Source organism: Zingiber officinale, chromosome 5B (genome assembly GCF_018446385.1).
Source record: "Zingiber officinale cultivar Zhangliang chromosome 5B, Zo_v1.1, whole genome shotgun sequence".
NCBI classification, from domain to species: domain Eukaryota; kingdom Viridiplantae; phylum Streptophyta; class Magnoliopsida; order Zingiberales; family Zingiberaceae; genus Zingiber; species Zingiber officinale.
In genome coordinates this window covers 130,340,288-130,360,876 of record NC_055995.1, presented here as the reverse complement: position 1 = coordinate 130,360,876, position 20,589 = coordinate 130,340,288, and the positions used below count along the sequence as shown (strand labels likewise).

At 38.7% G+C, this 20,589-nt stretch overlaps 1 protein-coding gene across 1 annotated transcript; it reads right to left on the bottom strand.

Annotated features, from left to right (window-relative positions):
• Positions 1-9,778: 9,778 nt before the first annotated feature.
• LOC121986010 (kinesin-like protein KIN-14O) lies at positions 9,779-13,075 on the bottom strand. Its single transcript, XM_042539768.1, has 11 exons — positions 12,840-13,075; positions 12,614-12,761; positions 12,428-12,511; positions 12,201-12,350; positions 12,016-12,122; positions 11,735-11,925; positions 11,405-11,569; positions 11,091-11,315; positions 10,932-10,969; positions 10,735-10,862; positions 9,779-10,648 (listed from the first exon to the last, which is right to left on the bottom strand). The coding sequence occupies exons 2-11, from the start codon at positions 12,738-12,740 to the stop codon at positions 10,103-10,105; spliced, it is 1,761 nt and encodes a 586-aa protein (XP_042395702.1). The 5' UTR covers positions 12,741-12,761; positions 12,840-13,075; the 3' UTR covers positions 9,779-10,102.
• Between the last annotated feature and the right edge of the window lie 7,514 nt (positions 13,076-20,589).

Here is a 20,589-nt window from a genome sequence, read left to right as displayed (position 1 = left end):
AAAGAAACATGGAATGAGATGAGAAACATTTGTCACATAAAGTGCAGGATCTTCACTAACTTTCTCAATAAATTGAGAACTGGCTATAATAGATTGATGAATGACGATGACCTCCGATGAAGATGAACTCCGAAGATCCGAAGAAACTCCTCAACACTCCTACGCACAATGAGACGAGTCAACAAAGTGTTAGTAACCTAAGATCGGGGTGGGGATCCCTGGCTAGGCCCTCCGATGCTCATGTCAGTTCCTTTTACATATGGAAGAAGAAGAATAGTAACTGAAGTGAAACAGAGTTTAGATGCTAGAACTTGCATACCTTGCCAACAGAGAGGATCCCCTCTTTTATACTACCTCACGTGACCTTCGTAGTCGTGAAGTGGTCCCCAATTCGTTAGGGTTTGTTAGGAGATGAAGTCATCTTCTATACTTCATGCAAGAATCCTTTAAGGAATCTTTTCTGTTCCCAGATGTGCCCATTTTATCATTTATGACTTATATTTATAATGGGGGCACGTCATTATAATTGAAGAAACTTCTAGAAGATGTTTCCCGCCAAATATTCTGTTAAGCATGTCTCGGTCGGTCGTTCAAACCGACCATATATTAGGAATGCCCCTGTTGAATATATCTCGGTCGATCGTTCAAGCCGGTTGTATATACTATTAAGAATACATCCTGCTGAATATGTCTCGGCAAGTCGTTCAACCCGGTCGTATATACTGTTAAGAATGTCTTCTGTTGAATATGTCTCGACCGATCGTTCAAGCCAGCCACATATACTGTTAAGAATGCCTCCTGTTGAATATGTCTTGGGCAGTCGTTCAAGCCGGTCGTATATACTGTTAAGAATGCCTCCTGTTGAATATGTCTCGGCCGATCATTCAAGCCGGTCGTATATACTGTTAAGAATGCTCCCTGTTGAATATATCTCTGCCGATCATTCAAGCCGTCCGTATATACTGTTGAGAATGTTTTCTGTTAAATATGTCTCGGTCGGTCGTTCAAGCCGATCATATATTAGGAACGTGTCATGAGGCTAAGTGACTTTATGCTTGGGCGGGCTTTGCAGCCCGGTCGAACATATATGAGCAAGTAGGTGCTCGCTCAGCCTGCGGTCGGTCAATACTAGACTGAGAATATTATATAAAGCCAAATACCTTTATGCTCGGGCGGGTTTTGCCCGGTCGAGCATAAATGAGCGCGTAAATGCTCGCTTGGCCTGCGGTCGACCGGTAATATATCGAGGATAATATATGAGGCCAAATGCCTTTATGCTTGGTCGGGCTTTGCCTGACCAAAAATATATGAGCGCGTGGGCGCTCGCTCGACCTGCGATCGGCCGGCAATATGCTGAGAATCTTATATAAGGCTAAATGCCTTTATGCTCAGGCGGGCTTTGCTTGACCGAGCATATATGAGCACGTGGGCGCTTGCTTGGCCTACGATCGACCGGTAATTTGATGAGAATCTTATATAAGGCTAAATGTCTTTATGCTCGGGCGGGCTTTGTCTGACCGAGCATATATGAGCACGTGGGCGCTTGCTCGGCCTGCGATCGACCGACAATATGCTGAGAATCTTATATAAGACTAAATGCCTTTATGCTTGGACGGGCTTTGCCTGGCCGAGCATATATAAGCACGTAGGTGCTCACTCGGCCTACGGTCGGTCGGTGATATACTGAGAATCTTATATAAGGCTAAATGCCTTTATGCTCGGGCGGGCTTTGCCCAACCGAGCATATATGAGCGTGGGGGCGCTTGCTCTGCCTTTATTTGACCGGCTATATACCTTTCCTATCTCTCTGGACCTAAACCTCTCCTTCACCCACTCGACCAATCTATCATAACCTGTATCACTAGGGTTACCACCCCCTAGGGTTTTCCACCTGCCTAACCGCAGCTAGGACTTTCCATCACCTAGGGTTACTGTTGGATCGTGAAAGTCGATAGAGGAGGGGGGGGGGGGTGAATATCGATCGAAAAATTTGAAGCGAGTATGCAGCGGAAAAGTAAAAGAGAATACAAATGCTAACAAGAACCAATTTACTTGGTTTGGAGCCTTGGTCGATTCCTACTCCAAGGCTCGCACTCGTCGAGTGCTTTCGTTGGGCAATCACTAATAGTTCGTAAAAGATTTACAAATTTGAGTACAAGAACTAAAAAAAAATGAACAATACCGACAACAATAAACAGAACTCGAGCCACAGGTTGTCGGAGAGGCAACGTCGCAGGAGCACAGCACAATAGACCATATGTCGTTATTGTTCTTTGCTTCAGGGCTCACCCTCCTTATATAGGATGCTCCGGGTGCCCGGATCCTTCCGGGCGCCTGGATCATGATGTAGCCTAGCCAACTAGTGAGCTCCACGTGCGACAATTGCGTCAGGATGAGATTTGCCTTCCGGGCGCTAGTACCAACTCCCGGGCGCCCGGATCCCTTCCGGGCGCCTGGACCACCTTTCTCCAGAATGTCCTTCTCCTACAAGAAAGAGTTAGTCCGAGGCAAAAATAATAGTTTAAACTACCCTGCAAAACAGAAGTTAGCACAATAGAAGAAGGGTAGTAATTAGATTTCGTCTCACCGAGACCGGAATCTAGTCAAGATCTCAACTTAGAGTTCTGAAATGGTTCTAAGTTGGATCGACGCCTAAGTTCCCTAACCGGGAATGTGCCCTCACCAAGTCACTTCACTCCAGCGACTTACCTTAACTTACCTGCCAGACGTCCGGTCAGCCCGTCGATCCGTCTGAACTTCGTGCTAGTTATCAAGTCAGCCCGTCGACCTAACTAGACTTCGTGCCAGACATCCGGTCAGTCCGTCGACCAGTCTGGACTTCGTTCCAGCTATCAGGTTGACCCATTGACCTAGTTGGACTTCGTGCCAGATATCCGGTCAGCCCGTCGACCAGTCTGGGCTTCTCCTGCACACTTAGTTAAAGTGTTAGATCACAATGAAACTAACTTAAGCTACTTTATCATTCATCAAAATCTGAGTTAGACCGTTAGTGCTAACCACACCAACAGTTACCGTCCCTAGGACCTAGGGTTACCACTCCCTAGGGTTTTCCACCTGCCTATAATCCACTAGGACTTTTACCTAAGACAACTTAGGTCTTTCCTGCAAGATCAATCAATCTTGTTAGATCACAAGACAACTTAACTTTGGACCCTTTGACATAATCAAAACCCAGGTTCGATCGTCTGATGCTTCCCACACCAACAATCTTCCTCTTTTTGATTATGACAATACAGTTCAAAGTTAAGTAAAACATAATAATAAATAAAGAATTTTAAGTATGAGCATAAATACAATAATTTGTAAAAAAAAAACTCCCTTATGCTCCCCCTTTCATAAAAATTATGTTTAACTCTTAACTTTTCTCTCTCCTTTTGACATATATCAAAAAAGAGAGAAGGTTGTTTGAAACAAAAATAAAATTTATTCTATTTAACTTTAAGCTCCCCTTGAAGGGTAGCAAAAAAACTTAGCTAATTTTAAGAGTTGAAAGTGAGTTAGCTTCTTTTTTTTTTTAAAAAAAACTTAGTTAAACTTAGCTTTGAAAATAATGGCTTTGAAAAACACTTAGCTAAATTAGAAATGCTTTGAAAAAAACTTTGTCAAGTACTTAGCTTTCTGAAATTTTGATAAAAGCTTAGTTTAAAAAATTTGATAAAAACTGAGTTAAGTACTTAGCTTTAAAAAGAAGTTGATAAAAACTTAGTTAAATACTTAGCTTAAAATTTTTTTGATAAAAACTTAGCTTTAAAAATATTTTGATAAAAATATTTAGCTAAGTAAATGATTTCTTTGAAAAATACTTACTTTATCCAAAACTTAGTTTTTGTCTTTTCAAAAAGAGTTTAAAAAAAAAATTAAACTTTCTCTTTCAGAAGTATTTTGAACTTTTGAAAAGTTTAACTTTGAAAAAACAATGCTTTAACAAAATAAAAATTAATGTCTTAACCTTCCTTTCACTCCCCCATAATTAATGTCAAAAATGTTTGAGGGCCCTAGAGTCCAAACATGTAAAAAAACATATATAAAAGTTATTATTTATTTTCCTAATTTTCCATCTCACTCATTCTAAGTTATTAAACATGTTCAACTTATGAGTATGTGTGAGACGGAGTTAAGTTAAGTTGATTTGATCTTTAACTTTGAAAAATATTTATTATATTAAATTATATTTCAAAAATAATTTAAGTTAAATTTAGATTCTAAAAATACTAAATTTGAAATTTTGTAAAATATAAGTTTGAATTTGAAGATTTCAAAATGTCGAAGACAAAAGTATTTTAAATTTGAATTTCAGAATAATTATGTTTGAATTTGAAAACATATACATTTGAGTAATTAAATTTTGAATTTTAAAAATTTTTAAACAATGTTTAAAAATAGTTGATTAAGATTTTAAAAATTAAATCATTTGAAAATAATTTACTTTGATTTAGGATTTTAGAATTAATTGAAATTAATTATACTTTTAAAATTAATTATGATTTGAAACTAATTAACTTTTTAAAATGAATTATGATTTGAAAATAATTATAATTTAAAAATAATTAATATTTTAAAATTAATTCTGATTTGAAAGTAATTATGATTTATTATGATTTGAAAATAATTAACATTTCGAAAGTAATTATGATTTAATTATAATTTGGAATTAACATTTTAAAATTAATTATGATTTTTAAATAATTAATATTTTGAAATTAATTATGATTAACATTTTGAAACTAATTATGATTAACATTTTGAAATTAATTATGATTTGAAAGTAATTATAATTTAATTATGATTTGAAAATAATTAACATTTTAAAATTAATTATGATTTAAAAATAATTAATATTTTAAAATTAATTATGATTAATATTTTGAAATTAATTATAATTTGAGAGTAATTATAATTTAATTATGATTTGAAAATAATTAACATTTTAAAATTAATTATGATTTGAAAATAATTAACATTTTGAAATTAATTGAGATTTTATAATTAATTAGATTTTGAAATTAATTATGATTTTGTAATTAATTAGATTTTGAAATTAATTAAAATTTTATAATTAATTATATTTTAAAATTAGTTATGATTTTGTAATTAATTAGATTTAAAAATTAATTAAACTTTTATAATTAATTAGATTTTGGAATTAATTATGAATTTTAATTGAGTTAGCTTTAATTTAATTAATTTAGGTTTGGTTAACTACTTTAAACCTAGGTCCATCTCACTTTTTTTTAGATTTTTTAATCAGGAAACCTTAATAGTTTTGTGAGATGGTTAATTTAAATTCTAATCTAAGGATTGATCAATATTTGAGTTAGACTAATGTTTAACCGTCAGTTAATTAAATATCTATTTCAATAATTGGCTTCTAGGCTGTGACGAGACACTAGGCATTCTTGGGTATGAGATCATTCACCACTTCTAGACAAAACATTTAAAGAAATTAAATATTTAATTTCCTTTATGAAAATCCTAGGTCTAACTAGTTAAGTGTGGATCAAGCCTAAGTCCTTATCTATCCTAATCTAAGCATGTATAATGAAAAACAGTAAAGCAAACATCATACAATTATATTTTATTATAAAGACGATCTTTTTGTTGGCTCCCCCTGGATCATAGCCTCAATAAGGTCTATCAAGGTAATGAATTTGATCCTTGGGGATCCAATATTGACCAAGTCCAACTTGATTAGTCAGATTAGACTTTGGGACCCATGCTTGGACCGTTCTTCTATGTGTTCGATTAACAAGCAATAGATAAGATCTAAACTTACGATTAACCTTATATCCAAGTCCAGATCGATTGTATATGACTTTTTATTTTCCAAGAATCAGATCAAGATTTTTGGAACCCAAGGTGAACCGTTCCAATGCTCCCTTTAGTTCTTTGACTTGATCTTTCAGACTGGAATTTTCTTTCTCAAGTTGTTGAGCTTGAGTCAAAGGTCCAGTTTGAATGGGTTCGGTCAAGGAGCTTGGGTAGTAATTTCCTTAAGAATTGTTACCTCCTTTTGGAGTGACTTGACTTGGATAATTGACTTAGCTAATTTGTACATTAAATAGTTAATTAAATTATACAGTTTATCTACTTGAGAAGATCTTACAACGGTGTTTGGCCCTTCAGAAATGGATACGGATCCGTGGCTTGTTTCAGACTCGGCTTCGGATTCACTTTCAGTTTCAGACTTGTCGAGTTGTTCTCAGGCAGGAAGTGCGAGGAAATTTGTCTGCTCGAGGTCCTCGTCGGAGTCTTCTGATGAAGATTCATCCCACGTTGCTTGAAAAGCCTTCTTCTTCCGTTGCTTCTTTGTTTCCTTCTGGTTTGGACAGTTTGCTTTGATGTGTCCCTTCTTGTTGCAGTCATAGCAAGTCACTTCTGACTTAATTTTTGGGCTTGGTTGCATTGTTTTTGATTGGATCACCTTTTTGATCTCCTCTTTGGTGAATCCTTTCTTCTTCTTGTATAATCTCCAGACTAGGTTCACAAGTTCGGCAGCAATCTCATCGTCGTCTTCTGAGTTCGGTTCATCTTTGGATTCGGGTTCAGTATGGCGCTTGAGCTTTGGTTCCCGTGTTCTGCTTGCACCTGCAACTAAAACAATACCTTTCTCGACCAGAGATGTATTAGTCTGTTTATGTAATTCAAACTCTGAGAATAATTCATCTAATCCAATTGAAGAAAAGTCCCTAGAGACCTTGTAAGCATCTACCATTGATGCCCACAAGGCGTTCCTAGGAACTACATTTAATGCATACCTGATGACGTCACGATTTTCCACCTTCTGTCCGATTGCGTGGAGACAGTTGAGAAGGTCTTGGATGCGTGCGTGTAGTTGACTCGCTGATTCATCATCCTGCATTTTTATGTTATATAATTTATTCAAAATTAGATCTCTTTTACTTACCTTAGTATCAAAGGTCCCTTCATATATGCAGCTCAATTAGCTTCTCCCACAAGTCTTTGATGCTTGGGAATGGGCCAACTCGGTTTAGCTCCTCCTTTGTTAAAACACATTGGAGAGTGCATGTCGCTTTGGCATTGACCTCGATCTTCTTCATCAGACTTGTGTCCCAGTTCTTGCATGATACTGGTTTTCTAGCGCTGCCGAGTGGGAGTGAGAGGCTGGTTTCGATGATCATCTATATCTCGACTTGCGTCTGGAGGTGGTACTTCATTTGGCCCTTCTAGTAGCCAAAATCTTCACTAGAAAAGAGAGGCAAACATGCAGTACTGTAGTCTTCTTGGTGGGCCATTATAGAAGTAAATCTCGCACATAAAGGGGAAAAAAATAAATGTCCCAAGACTTGGTCTTGGATTAGTAGTGCGGGAGAAAAAATAAAACTAGCAATTCACTAATTTAAAAAAAAATAAAATATTAATAAAAAAATATTATTGAAAAAACCCCCTCTGCTCGATTGGTGGTTTCACCAATTCAGAACAGTCTGACACTGATACCAATTGTAGGATTGTAGACGTGCTAGAAGGGGGGTGAATAGCATGCGTTGCTTTCTTGTTAGTTTCAGAAAACTCAAAGTAAATGCAGCGGAATAAAGAATGAAAAAGACAAGCAACGCTAACAAGATTTCTTTTACTTGGTTCGGAGCCTGTGGTGACTCTTACTCCAAGGCCCATGATCGTTGATCGCTTATATTGTGCAATCACTATAGATCCAAAATTCTTTACAAATAATAAGTACAAGTACTGAACTTAAAACAGATTATACCGACAATAAATGATTATGAATTGGTTCGTCGATTTATCAGAATAGCAGCTGAGTGTCGTTGAGTCGTTTCGGCATGGCTCGCAGCTTGGAAGATCGCTTGTGTAGAAATTGTTGTATTGTAGTGCTGGTCAATGCTCTTTTTTATAGCTTCTTCATACCTGATCCAGATCCACTAACCTAAGGATCAGGTTTGACTCGAACCGGATCGGTCGACCGATCCCCAGGTTTGGTCGATTGATCCCACCTGAATCGGTCAACCTTCTAATTCTGGTTTTGCTGCTCGGATAGAGTTTCTTCATTCGGTCGACCAATCCTGTCGTTCGGTTGACTGATCCCTAGCTCATCTGGTCCGATTAACTCGACTTGACCATGTCACCGCTTATCCTCGGTTCGGTCGATCGATCTCGAGGTTCGGTAGACCGATCCCCTGGTCGAACTCGGTCCACTCGTTGGAACTTTGATCTTGTCGCTTGGAGGTTCGGTCAACCGATCCAGACGTTCGGTCGACCGATCCCGATCAATTCTAACTCTGCACAAAGTGTTAGTTTCCTGTAAAACAGAGTTAGCATATAGCAGATAATATGTAAATAAATAACTTTGATAGCATTCGGACTGCCCGGTTTTGATTTCGGATTTCCTCCAAAAATCCGAGGTCGAACTGTCGCCTACTGTTCCCTCTACGGAGAGCACGTCCTCACCTACTCCTCTCAGGAGAAGTTACCTGTTATCAGATCGATACTCCAGATTGACTGGACTTTCCGCTTAGAATTACCAGTCCTTAGGACTTAGGGTTACCTCCCCCTAGGGTTTTCCATAACCTAGGGTTACCACCCCTAGGATTTTCCATAACCTAGGGTTACCACCCCCTAGGATTTTCCACATGCCTAGAATCCACTAGGACTTTTGCCTAAGACAACTTAGGTCTTTCCTGCAAGCTCAATCAATCTTGTTAGATCACAAGACAACTTAATTTTAGACCCTTTGATATAATCAAAACTTATGTTCGATTGTCTGATGCTTCCCGCACCAACCGTTTAGATTTTTTTCTTTTCACAAGCTGATTTGCATTCCTAGCTTAGTTTCTTTAATTATCTATTTATGCAAATAGGTTAGGTTAGTTTAGGTTTCATTTCTTGTGTTGTCTTCCATTAGTTAGATTTAGTTTCATATTTACATTGCTCTTCATTTGTTAGATTTAGATTCAAAATTCAAAATCTCTATTTCCGTATTAAAAATTTAATAAAGCAATAACAAATCAATCCTAAGATACCATCATAGTTATATTCATTAAGAGACGATCTGAGTCATCTCTATACTATATTAGTGTAGAATGAATTCGATTATTTAATTCTTTTAATACCATTTTATGACAAAATTCGGATTTATCAGGTCTCACAAACTATCCTCTCTTAGTGTAATATAGGCATCTCCAACCTCTCCCAGAGCTTTCCACAATTATAGATCCCACACTCTCTTACAATATAGAAAAAAATACAATTAAAAAATTATAATCTATTAACAGCTCCTTTATTATTTTACGGGAAAGTGAAAGAACTCTACTATTATGGGAGGAAGCTCCCTCACCACTACCACAATTGCAATAGAGCTCATTACGAATACTCTAAGCCGAACCAATAGATAAATATGAAGTTAATAAAAATTAATTTTTTTCTACCAGAGTTGTAAAAAGTTGTTTTCTTTTTATAAACTAGTGATTATAAGGAAGCAAATATATGAGTTTAGATTTATGATTAATTGATTTTTAAAATTTTTAGAAAAAGTTAATCTCTCTTTTCCTCAGTTGTTGCCCCCTAGCTCCTCTTTGGTTTCGACATGGCACATCCTTCTTCTCTTCTTTACTTAAGTTGAAGGTATCATATTCAAATCTTAACCCATTAGAAGAATCAACTGTATTGCTATCATCTTTTTTTTCTATATCGTCGAGGAGTCGATCACACGGAGAAGTTAGAGTTTCTATAAACATTTGTTTGGATATTGATCATAAATATTATTTATTAACGAATTGAACATATATTTATTCAAACTTATTCATTAACTTATAAAGAAAGGATTACAAGCTTCAATAGTTATAGCAATTTACAAGCTTCACAAATCCAAGAACAGCTTTGACATGGGAAAACGGCACACCTTCTACAACAAGCCCCTTCTCTGTTCCAAACTCAAAACATCAAGATAAATTAGTTTTCAGAACTACAAAGAAAAAACAAAAAAACCAACCAGTAATTGGCAATGCCTATCCCTCAAAAGAGAAAGGAGGGCGGTGAAAGGAAAAAAACTAAACTCAAGTCCCAATATGTCAGCTCTGTACAAAGAATGCTCTCCAAGAAATTTGCTTTGCTAGAGCAGGGCAGACATCCTTCTTCTGTGCTTATGCAACGCGACCATCAAATTAGGATTAGAATTCGAAACCTTCTTGGCTCTTGATGCTGTAGATCCCCTGGAATCAATGCTGTTTTGGCTCATGTTCAAGTGATCACTAGGTTTACATGCCATGTTTCTCTTCTTTGGCAACGAGGAGAAGCTCAGAGTTTGCGGTCCCAGGAAATCCGGTGGCTTCCTGGTTGATGCACTCATCGACCTCCATTTGGTCGTCGACACTGCTAACTTCTGCCTCTGCCTGCTGCACTCGGTGGAGGACATGAAGCCCGGAGCAGCTCGAGTTTGCGATCTTTGGATTGGCTTCTCTTCTTCGACATCGAGGATTAGAGTGCTCCTTGGTGATCCATTGTTCATGTCAGAAGGAACTTGGTGGAGCTTGGTTTTTTCTCTGATCAATCTCTCGGTCTTCTCAATTTGGCTTCTCACCTTCTTGAGCTCGTCCTCGGATTCTTGTATCTGCTGCTCGAGCTCGTTGATGCACTGCTCCTTTCTCTTCTTGGATTCCTGAGTTGCACCATGATTATGTAGAGTGTAGACTAATTCCTTGCATCAAAATGTGAAATGGATTCATTGTCGCAGGAGACAGTTACCTCTGAAAGCTCTCTACTGGAATCTACTGCTCTAACTCTTTTGGCAAATGTAAGAGAGCAAATAGTCTCTCCTATATCTTCCTCACTGGCACTGATATGTACTATCATCAAAACCTTGGAACCATCACCTGTTAAACCCAAAGCCTTGATGTTAGTCCCAAGTTATGCAACTTAATTTCATAAACAAATTCACTTACCTAATGAGTCACTCAGAATCTGAGTAAGCTTACTGTTCCTGCAAGTATATATGTGATGAAAAAACAAAACCCAATCAGGAATCATGACGTCTAACATGGTGAAACAAAGGTCAGATATGAGACAAAATCAAAAGTTCAACTAGTTCATCGAATGCCTACCTATAAGGAATGTGATTGCGCTTCATTCTCAGTGCAGCAATAACATCACCAAGGGCTGATAAAGATAAATTGATAGATCGCCCTTCATCGAGTGTTTGTCCTTTGGCTCCTGTTTTCAGCAAACGCTCACTTCCACCTAGATCCACCAGCCAAAGCTTGCTTACTTGTTCAACAGCACCTTTCGCGGTGTCGTTACTCGACCGACAGATGGTAATTCTAGTCAAGCTACACACACAAAGCTAAGAGAAATGACATAATTACTAACCAAAGTAAGCATTAGAAATTGGTTTACATGTACAAGCCAAGTGACAGACCAATGAGATCTGCTTGAGGCATCATTAACATGTGTCCAGGATGTCGAGCGCGCATGTTTCCCTCTTGCATACCATCGGTAGGCCTGTTTTGCGTCGCTCATTGGCACATCCATGAGTCCTTCAATCTCAATGGTGCCATCGGCACCGCTGAGGATGCTGAGGTTACTGGCGAAATTTAACAAGCAATGTGTGAAACAAGTTAGAATGACTGAACTATTTGTTGATGGTCTATTAATTAAGGGTGTTTGAAAGCATCTGTGATCATTGTAATACCAAATTGAAGACTGAAGACTCGAACAGAAATAGTTCTAGATTGAAGTGAATGATTACCTTTTAGGGATCAAATATGTTGATCTAGCTGAAGAATAAGGTCTATGAACAAACAAATCTCTGAGACTTCCCATGTAAACCTCCAGCATACTCATGGACAGTCTGAACTTTGCAGATTTATCTTGAGAAATCTGGTGAAAGAGCTCTTCGATTGCTCGAGGAACGATTCCTTGTTGCCCATTTCTTCCTTCCTACAAATCTCTCACTTCCAACAATTAGCTTCACTGCACAAAGATCTCTACTTTTTTTTTTGTTCTTTTATTGAAATAAGATCGATCTACCATGGTGTGAGTTTTCCCAGTTCCAGTTTGGCCATATGCCAAGACGCAAACATTGTGGCCATCCAGCGCGGATCTGAGGATTGGTCGCACTTCTTGGAACACATCATCTAGGGTTCAAAAGATTAGGGTTAGCTAGATGATCTCCGCGATTAAATATCACCCAAGAACAAGAACATTTTATTTACCTTGTGTTGACTCCGGAGGGAAGACACGATCCACAATGCAGTCTTTGCAGGTTCCAAGGGGTCTAACGGTGATCTTGTCTGCTTCAATGGAGATGGGCAATGCCTTCTTCTCATTCCTTAACTTCACCCTGCAGAAGACTCTGATGCTTCCTGCAAAGCAAAAACAAAAAAAAAGGGGAGGCATTAATGGCAAAAGCAAGGTCTCTTTTTTCACAAACAAAACTCACCTTTGATATCTAAGATTCTATTCAACGCCTCTCGACGCTTAGCATCAAGAAAGATCTGCTTCGCCAACAACTCCTTCACCTCAGCTGCAACAATAGGAAAAAAAAAAAAGCAAAATCTTTAGTACTCCAAGCTGAGGAATGCACCAGAAAAAACCAAGAAATAAATTTTAAAAAAATTAGCATTGCCTTGCAAGGCGGAGATCGTGGAAGCCAATAATGCCTCGCCGTCGTGCTCAGGCACAACGTTGACGTCCATGTAAACCACGGACGGCGACGAAGTATCCAAGCCGAAGTTTTCCAGCTGCAGCACCATCTCCTCCAAGTCAAGATCGAACTGAAACAGACGAACCTCGCAGATCAAATGGGAACCAGCAAAAGGATCTATCTACTTAACGTCTTCGGATCCACGCACCTGCTGCTGAAATCTAAGATAAAAAAGTCTTTTTTTTTTCGCTCCACTTCCAGGTGAGAAACAGGGGAATTAATTAGCCACTATGGAGTGAGTCCAATAACACAAACAGACGATCAAAGACAGTCTTTTCCACTCTCTCATGGGAGTATATTTTCTATAATTCCCAACAACCCTAGAGATTAGCAGCGACACGGAGACAGGTGTGACCTGTGAGTGGGCACATGCATTTTCTCACAATGACTTGTTTAATGGCGGAGTGCTTGAGCTTTGACTGTGGAAATGGATTGGACAGTAGCGGGTGTGTCAGGTTGAGAAGGCCAGTCTTGGAGTTAACGGCAATGCTTGTGGCAATGATGGAGAGGTGGGTAAGAGCAGAGGCGGCTGCTTTGGGAATCCCTGCAGCTTCTTTTAGTGGTTGTTGTTGGATTTATCAATTGGTTTCACTGCTGGCTGTAGTAATAGCTAATAAGCTCATGAGGTATTAGCAGAAATGTTGGGAGAAATGGCGTATCTTACTTAGATTGTGTTCGTTGTGCAAAAATTAGAAGGATAATAGTATAAATAATATAACATTATTCATTCTCCATTTAATTCAAATAATTCTTCCTATTTAGTTGGTAGAGTATCCAATTTATATCAATTAATTTTAGAATGATCAATTTAGTATTAATTCATTATACTTAAATATTTGAGAAATTGACAAGACATCATATTGTTGTACTATTATCCCGAATACACAAATAATTCCTTTTTTAAATTGATACCATGTTTCTAATTTAAACCATCTAATCCTAGAGGTCATATCTCATAATTTTTTTTATCACGTAAATCAAAAGCATTTGCATGGGGCAATCCATCAATTTACAGACCAAATGTCTTCCCTAATGTTCTGTTTACTTGGAAGAATGAAAAATAAAATTAAGAAAAAAAATTTATAGTGAAAAAATTTTAATCATTTACTTCATTAAAATTTTAAAAAGAAAGAGAAACGTAATTCATCATGGGATAATTTTAGAGTCAAAATTAATCACTCAAAATTGGGTGGAAAACAAAGGAGGAAAAAATGACGTATATACTCCTTTTTATTTATAAAATTATATTATATATAAAAATATGACGCATATACTATTTTTAACTCGCAAAATTACGTCATGTACCTAAAAAATGACACATGTATCTTTTTTTTCAATTACAAAAATAATTAATTACACCGCATGTACCCACTTTTCTCGATCAAGGTAAACAAACATGCCGAGGAAGAGATTTCTTTTACTTTTCATTTTTTTCTCATGCCCCTAAATTTATTTTATCCATCCATTATCCACTCTTTCATGTAAATAGAACCTAAATCTTTCAATAACATGGATGACTTTTCTATTATATAATCATGTGACAAATGATGATTCGTTCACCCTAATACCTCGTCAATCCATCCCTGAATCATCACAGGAGTTTCTATTATATAATTAGGATTTATCTACATGGTGCCTAAAATCTTTCATACATAGTTGTCTTTTCTTTTAAAAAATTAATTAATAAGCTTTGTTAGTTCGGATTTCTATATCCATCACAATGCAATTGAAATATCTATGATAAATTATGTGGTGAATTTTTTATCTCCCTTTTTTTTTAAAAAAATAGTATAAATACGTAAAAAAGAATTTAATATAATTTGGCATAAATATATGGTCATCAAGAATCTAAGTATCTGATAAAAAAAAGACAAATAAATGTCCACATGTTGCAAAACATAAATTATAAATAAAGATTTAATGCCATCAATTAATTGGACAACACGGCCGAACCACCATGCAATGAAAACTCAACTGTCGACTCACATAAGGAATGATTTTGGTGCAAGATCAAATAATGTGGTCTAAATCATGAGGTTGATTGTATTAATGGAGGAGGAATTTGGCATCATCAGAGCCCTATCATTGTACTTGTAAGCATCAATCGTCTGACAATCATTTCTTCAAACAACACAAACACATCATCTGCCTTTTTTTAATATCATTTAGATATAAAATTTTACTCTTTTAAAATGTCAAAAACAATTAAACGAGTAAGCAAATTAGTGGGATCTCCAGCAAATTAACAAAAGTAGGAATATAATTAACGTATTTACCATGGTAAAAATGAGATGGTCCAGAGTCTCAATTATTGTACCTACTTCAGATCATATACGTGAAAGGATTCAGATAAAGACTCGATGAGTAATCATGGCCCTTTCTTTCTCTCTTTTTTTACTGCGCGATGAAACAAACATGCCATGTTTCAATTGTGTGGCTGTGGAAGAGAAGTGAGGACAAGATTCCTGAGTGAAGGGACGTCATTTGCCTTTGGCATGCATGATTGTGCCATACCAGCCAACCCACTAAAACAGTTGTGGGGTTCTAAAAGTGCAATCATCAACAACTTATTTAATGGCTGATCCTGTCCGAAAGTTGAGTCGGACGAAGGCGGGTCACGATGACCTGGTTGTTGACGAAAAGTCGCGGGTGATCCGGCTCCCACGGTCGGCTGACAATGCTGCAGGTCCCTGCACACACTCAGACGATCCCCCCTTCTCACGTTAGAGACCAGAACCCAGGGAAAAAGTCCCCGGGTCAGGCACTCCGACGCTCAAGTCAGGTACTTTTTCCCCAGAAAACGCAAAGAAAAGGAAAAAAACTGACTGAAAGTGAAAAGTTGTGGAAAAAAGTGACGAGAGAGAGCGTACCCGCGTACGAAGAATCCTCCTCCTTTTATGCATCGCCCCCCGCTTCTAGAACCTGCCATCATGTCAGAAAGCGTTAGACGCTGGGCTTTGTTGTGTAGTCCCGGACACCTGTCGTGCTGCTATTGGTTGTGAAAGCATCTTCTCGTTTAGGAACCTCCGCCTTTACACATGGATTTTGTCTTGTAATGAAGGACATCTGTCAGGCCGCTATTGGTTATGAGGGCATCTTTTCGTTTAGAAACCTCCGCATTCGCACATATCACTGGTATGTAATGATTACCCCTTGACGGACAATTGTGATTCTCCGACTCCTGCACGGCTTAGCTCATCCGCTCTATCGTGGCCTGCGTCTGCCTCACATCCTCCGATCAGATCCGGCCTCTAAGCGTCACCTGCGAGTCGGGCTGACTCTGAACAGCTCTGTCGATCTCGACCTGTACCCTGCGCTTTGTATTTCCTGGCCCTCGACCGTGGGCCTGTAGATCGAGCTGTCTCTAAACAGCTATGCCGATCCCGACCTGTTCCCTGCGCTTTGTATTTCCTGGCCCTCGACCGTGGGTCTGTAGATCGAGCTGTCTCTAAACAGCTCTGCCGATCCCGACCTGTACCCTGCGCTTTGTATTTCCTGGCCCTCGACCGTGGGCCTGTAGATCGAGCTGTCTCTAAACAGCTCTGCCGATCCCGACCTGTGATTTGTACTTCCTGGCCTTCGAATCGCAGGCCTGTAAGCCGAGCTATCTCTAAACAGCTCTGCCGATCCCGATCTGTGATTTGTACTTCCTGGCCTTCGAATCGCAGGCCTGTAAGCCGAACTGTCTCTAAACAGCTCTGCCGATCCCGACCTGTGCCCTGTGTTCCGCCTGTCGTCTCCCTTTGTCTTTCTACTGCTTTGCCCCCTTGATCGACAAGTCTGCCTGGCCTCTGACTATCCCATATGCTTGACTTTGACTGTCCAGTCAACTTGACTATTGACTGCCAAGTCACCTTGACTATTGACTGCCAAGTCACCTTGACTATTGACTGCCACATCAGCTTGACTTTTGACCGCTATATGGCCTTGACCCTTCTCATCCTTTCCTTTTCGGCCCCTCCATTGCCAGCCGTATCAATGGCCAAACCAGTTTCTAAAATGCAGAAATAGAGAAGAAAGAAGAAGCTAGAGAGTTTTCTTAAGTTTAAAGAAAACAAAGAAATGCCATGATCATAGGATTAGTGACGGCTGAACAATCTTAATTATCAAGCAAGCGCCATGACTGCAAGTCCTCCTCAAGTAGCTCAATAGTCTTTACAACGAAAAACAAAGCTTGTTGGAGCATCTTGCAATGTTATGTCAATTTTCCTCGAAGGCAATCCATAGTTATCAAATCATAACTGAAAAATAGAGCTGAAAAATGGAGATTTAAAACCGAGGAAGCTTCGGAGCATTGAAGCTCGGAGAAAAAAAGACTACTATTAGTTCTCTGCCTCTTCTTAGCGATACTGCAATTTGTAAATAGAAGATCCTGAGTTTCCGACTGCACTACTGCAGAAATTACAACTCAATGATGGTAGAGTAAGATATGGTAAGAGCATATAGAGCTTCTACAAATAGACAATCACATGTGAATCTATAAGATTGAGGTCTCATTTACCTTTTATAATTCAAATTCAAGGTTATGGTCTTGTTGGCACATATCCTAAACGATCGATGTTGGTAGCTAATTACATAAGAGCATATCTATATTTCATCTATCACACCATAATCATGTGAGTTTGTTGTCATCTATCTTGTTGGAGGATTTTCTGTTGGAATTTGTCCAACAGGGTTTAATCAATGAGCTCACCAATAAGTGCATGGCTCAATCTAGTTGAGTAAGTTCTTATCCGCACGGCGGAGGTTGCAATTTAGGCACAATCTCATAGAACGACTTGGTGAAATAAACATGTCTAAGAAGATGCAAACTACCCTCACATAGACTGGAGGACCCAATGAAGCTTTATTGTTTCTTGGGATTAACTTTGGGTTTTCCCTTCATAGCTTAGGTGGAAAGAGAAGAAAGCCTCCTAAAATTCTAATCTTGTGTCAAGATCTACCGGCCGAACCAGACAGTTTTATGGAGCATATACTGTAAGTACCCGGGGTTTTAATGTGATAAACCAAGTCAAGTTAGGCTCTGCGTATTTGATGTCTTGCGTCTGAGTGTGCAGGGACTTAGGAACGCAAGAAATCGAGCGGAAGAACAGCGGATGAAAATGATGGCACAAGAATCGAGTCAACAAGTTCGGTGCATCCGAGGGACTAGTAGCTGCTGAAGAGTATACTAATGGAGTAAGAAGGACTTGCACGGCGCTTCCGAGAGAGAAAAGCCGAAGCGGAAGACTGTTTGAAGAGAAGGCCAGAGTTGGGCTCATGTGAGCTCAACTCTGGAAGGCCAGAGCATCACCCAAGCGACCGGAGAAGAAGCCAGCGATTGGAGAAGGCGTCAGACGATCAACACCTGGCTGACTGGTCCGGGCGCCCGAACCGCTTCGGACAGTCAACACCTGGCTGACTGGTCCGGACACTGGACCACTAGGGTACTGAGCAGGTGCCTCGTTGTAATGGATCACTCTTCAGGTCATGTCAGCAATGGTCTAAGCACCCGGACATGGTCCAAGCGCCTGGACATTAAAAAATTCTATCTTCTAGTCATTACGAAGCCGTTTCATGGAGATAAAGTTTGTCTCATTGGAGGCGTCCGGATCACCATCCAGGAGCCCGGAGTCCACTACGTCAGCAATGGATAAACTTGACCAAAGTACTATAAATAGAGCCCTGATTCACTTAGTTTTAACACAACACTTTCTTTATTTTGAATTTCTTACTCTATCTTTTATGATTGTACTTTCAACATTTGTACAAGGCTTCTCCACCTCCAAGGATTTACTCATAGAAGGAGATAGTAGTGATGTTGAATTATCTTGGAGTAGCAATCTTCTGATTGCAAACCAAGTAAATCCGGTTATCTCGTACCTTCCTTTTATTTCGTTTTAATTTATTTAAGTGTTTGTCTAATTCTAGTCGAAAGTTTTGAGAATGATACTTTTATAATTTTAAGTAATTCACTCCTTCTTGTCGATCGCACGGTACCAACATATACCTCCCAAAAGGTAATATAAGTGGCAAAGGTTTGCTAGGGTCGAACAAAGATTTACCCTTAAGTGCAAAGATGAAAGGGAGCTTCACTGCAAGACCCTGTCTCTTATTGCCTTGCCCAGTTGCTTATGATTCATTAATAACCATCTCCTAAGATACAACACTTGTAAATCAAAATATAAACACTCAAAATCTCAAGTCTTAACAAACTTTTAAATTTTAGAACTCTATAGAAAGGATAGGAGAAGAGAAGAGCTCAAGAGAAAAGATCACGATTTGAGTTTGAGTGGTTTAAGAGTAAGAGTCTTGGTGCCTTTATATAATAATAGAGGTAATACAAACAAGTGGGAATAGACAATTTGAATGAAATATTGTATTAACAAAAGAAGGCAAAATTTTCTTCTTTAATGTCTTCTTAACCAAGGGGTGATCATAATGAACAACACAGTTCCCACAATGTTGTTGTTGGACCCGAAGGCGGAGAAGCCTTGCACTAGGTCCATTTGTTGGACCAGTACGACCGACAAGAGGGGTGAATTGCCTGAAATAACAAAAGTACTCTTTCTGAAACTTTTGATTTTGATTAAAAGAAACACTTCAATAAATGAAACTAAATTATATAAAATAAGTATGAGACAAAAATGATTTACTTGGTTTGCAACTAGGGAGGTGGCTAATCCAAGGCAATTGAAGCTCAACTAGTTGACTCCTTCTCGACATAAGTTGGAGGTGGCGAAGTCTGGTACAAAACACTGAACGTACAAAACTTTGAAGAACAGAATGAAAACTTGAATACAAAAAGTGTTGTTCTGAATGAAGAAGACTAGGGCTCTATTTATAGCACATTGGTTGAAACTAGTCGTTTGTTGATATGGCAACTCCAAGTGCTTGGGCCCTCCCTAGGCGCCCTAGTGAGACAAACTTATTGGTGCGGGAAACATCAAACGATTGAACCTATGTTTTGATAATGACAAATGGTTCAAAGTTAAGGTTACTTGTTGTCTAACAAGTTTGAATGAGCTTGCATGAAAGTCTTAAGTGTTCTAGGCAAAAGTCCTAGCTACGGTTAGGCAGGTGAAAACCCTAGGGGATGGTAACCTTAGGTGAAAAGTCTTGGTGGGTCGAGCACTTTGGGGGAAACCCTAGAGTCGGGGACTCTAGGTGAAAATCCTTGAGGTCGCGAACCAAGTGGAAGACTGGACGGGTCAGGGATAGGACGTCCAGCAGAAAAGTCCTGAAGACTCGAACGCTGAGCAAAAGTCCAGTCAGTCTCAAGGACCGGTCTGGCAAAAGGTAAACTCTCCTAAGAGGAGTAGGTGAGGACACATTCCTCGACGAGGGAACAGTAGGCGTCAGTTCGACCTAGAGTTTCAATGAAACTCAAAATCAGAACCGGATAGTCTGGAAACTGTCAAAATAATTTATTATTTCATATTTTATTGTCCTAACTCTATTTTGCATGGTATATTTGATATTTTGGACTAAGGTATCTTGCAAGGAGCGAAAAGAACTTAAAAGGCTCGAATAAATAGTGTCTGAGGCACCTTCGGGGTTGTTGGTGTTGGTTGCTACTCGGAAAGCCTAGAGGTTCCACTGTACAAAAATTTGTACAAAGATCTGAACCTTTTCCTAGCTACCATGTGTTTTTTTAAATTAAATTTTGGATCGCCTGCGGAACTTAACACGTTTGATCCAAAACTTAATCTATTTGTTCTTTTAGGTTTTGACTTGGATCTCCTGCGGAACTTAACATGTTCGACCCAAATCACCTTAAGTTATTAATTCCATTAAATATTAATTTCCATAATTGGTTCCCAGTACTGACGTGGCGAGGCACACGACCTTCTTGGATATAGGAGCAACCACCACCGACTAGACAAAACCTTTTATAGAAATCTAATATTTAATTTCCT

Excerpts from the sequence above, each read along its gene's own strand:
- LOC121986010 (XM_042539768.1), bottom strand. The coding sequence starts at position 12,740 with ATGGTGCTGCAGCTGGAAAACTTCGGCTTGGATACTTCGTCGCCGTCC. Across the intron at positions 12,123-12,200 it reads CCCTCCGGAGTCAACACAAG|ATGATGTGTTCCAAGAAGTG; the intron begins GTAAATAAAATG and ends TTTGAACCCTAG. Across the intron at positions 10,970-11,090 it reads CGCAATCACATTCCTTATAG|GAACAGTAAGCTTACTCAGA; the intron begins GTAGGCATTCGA and ends ATATACTTGCAG.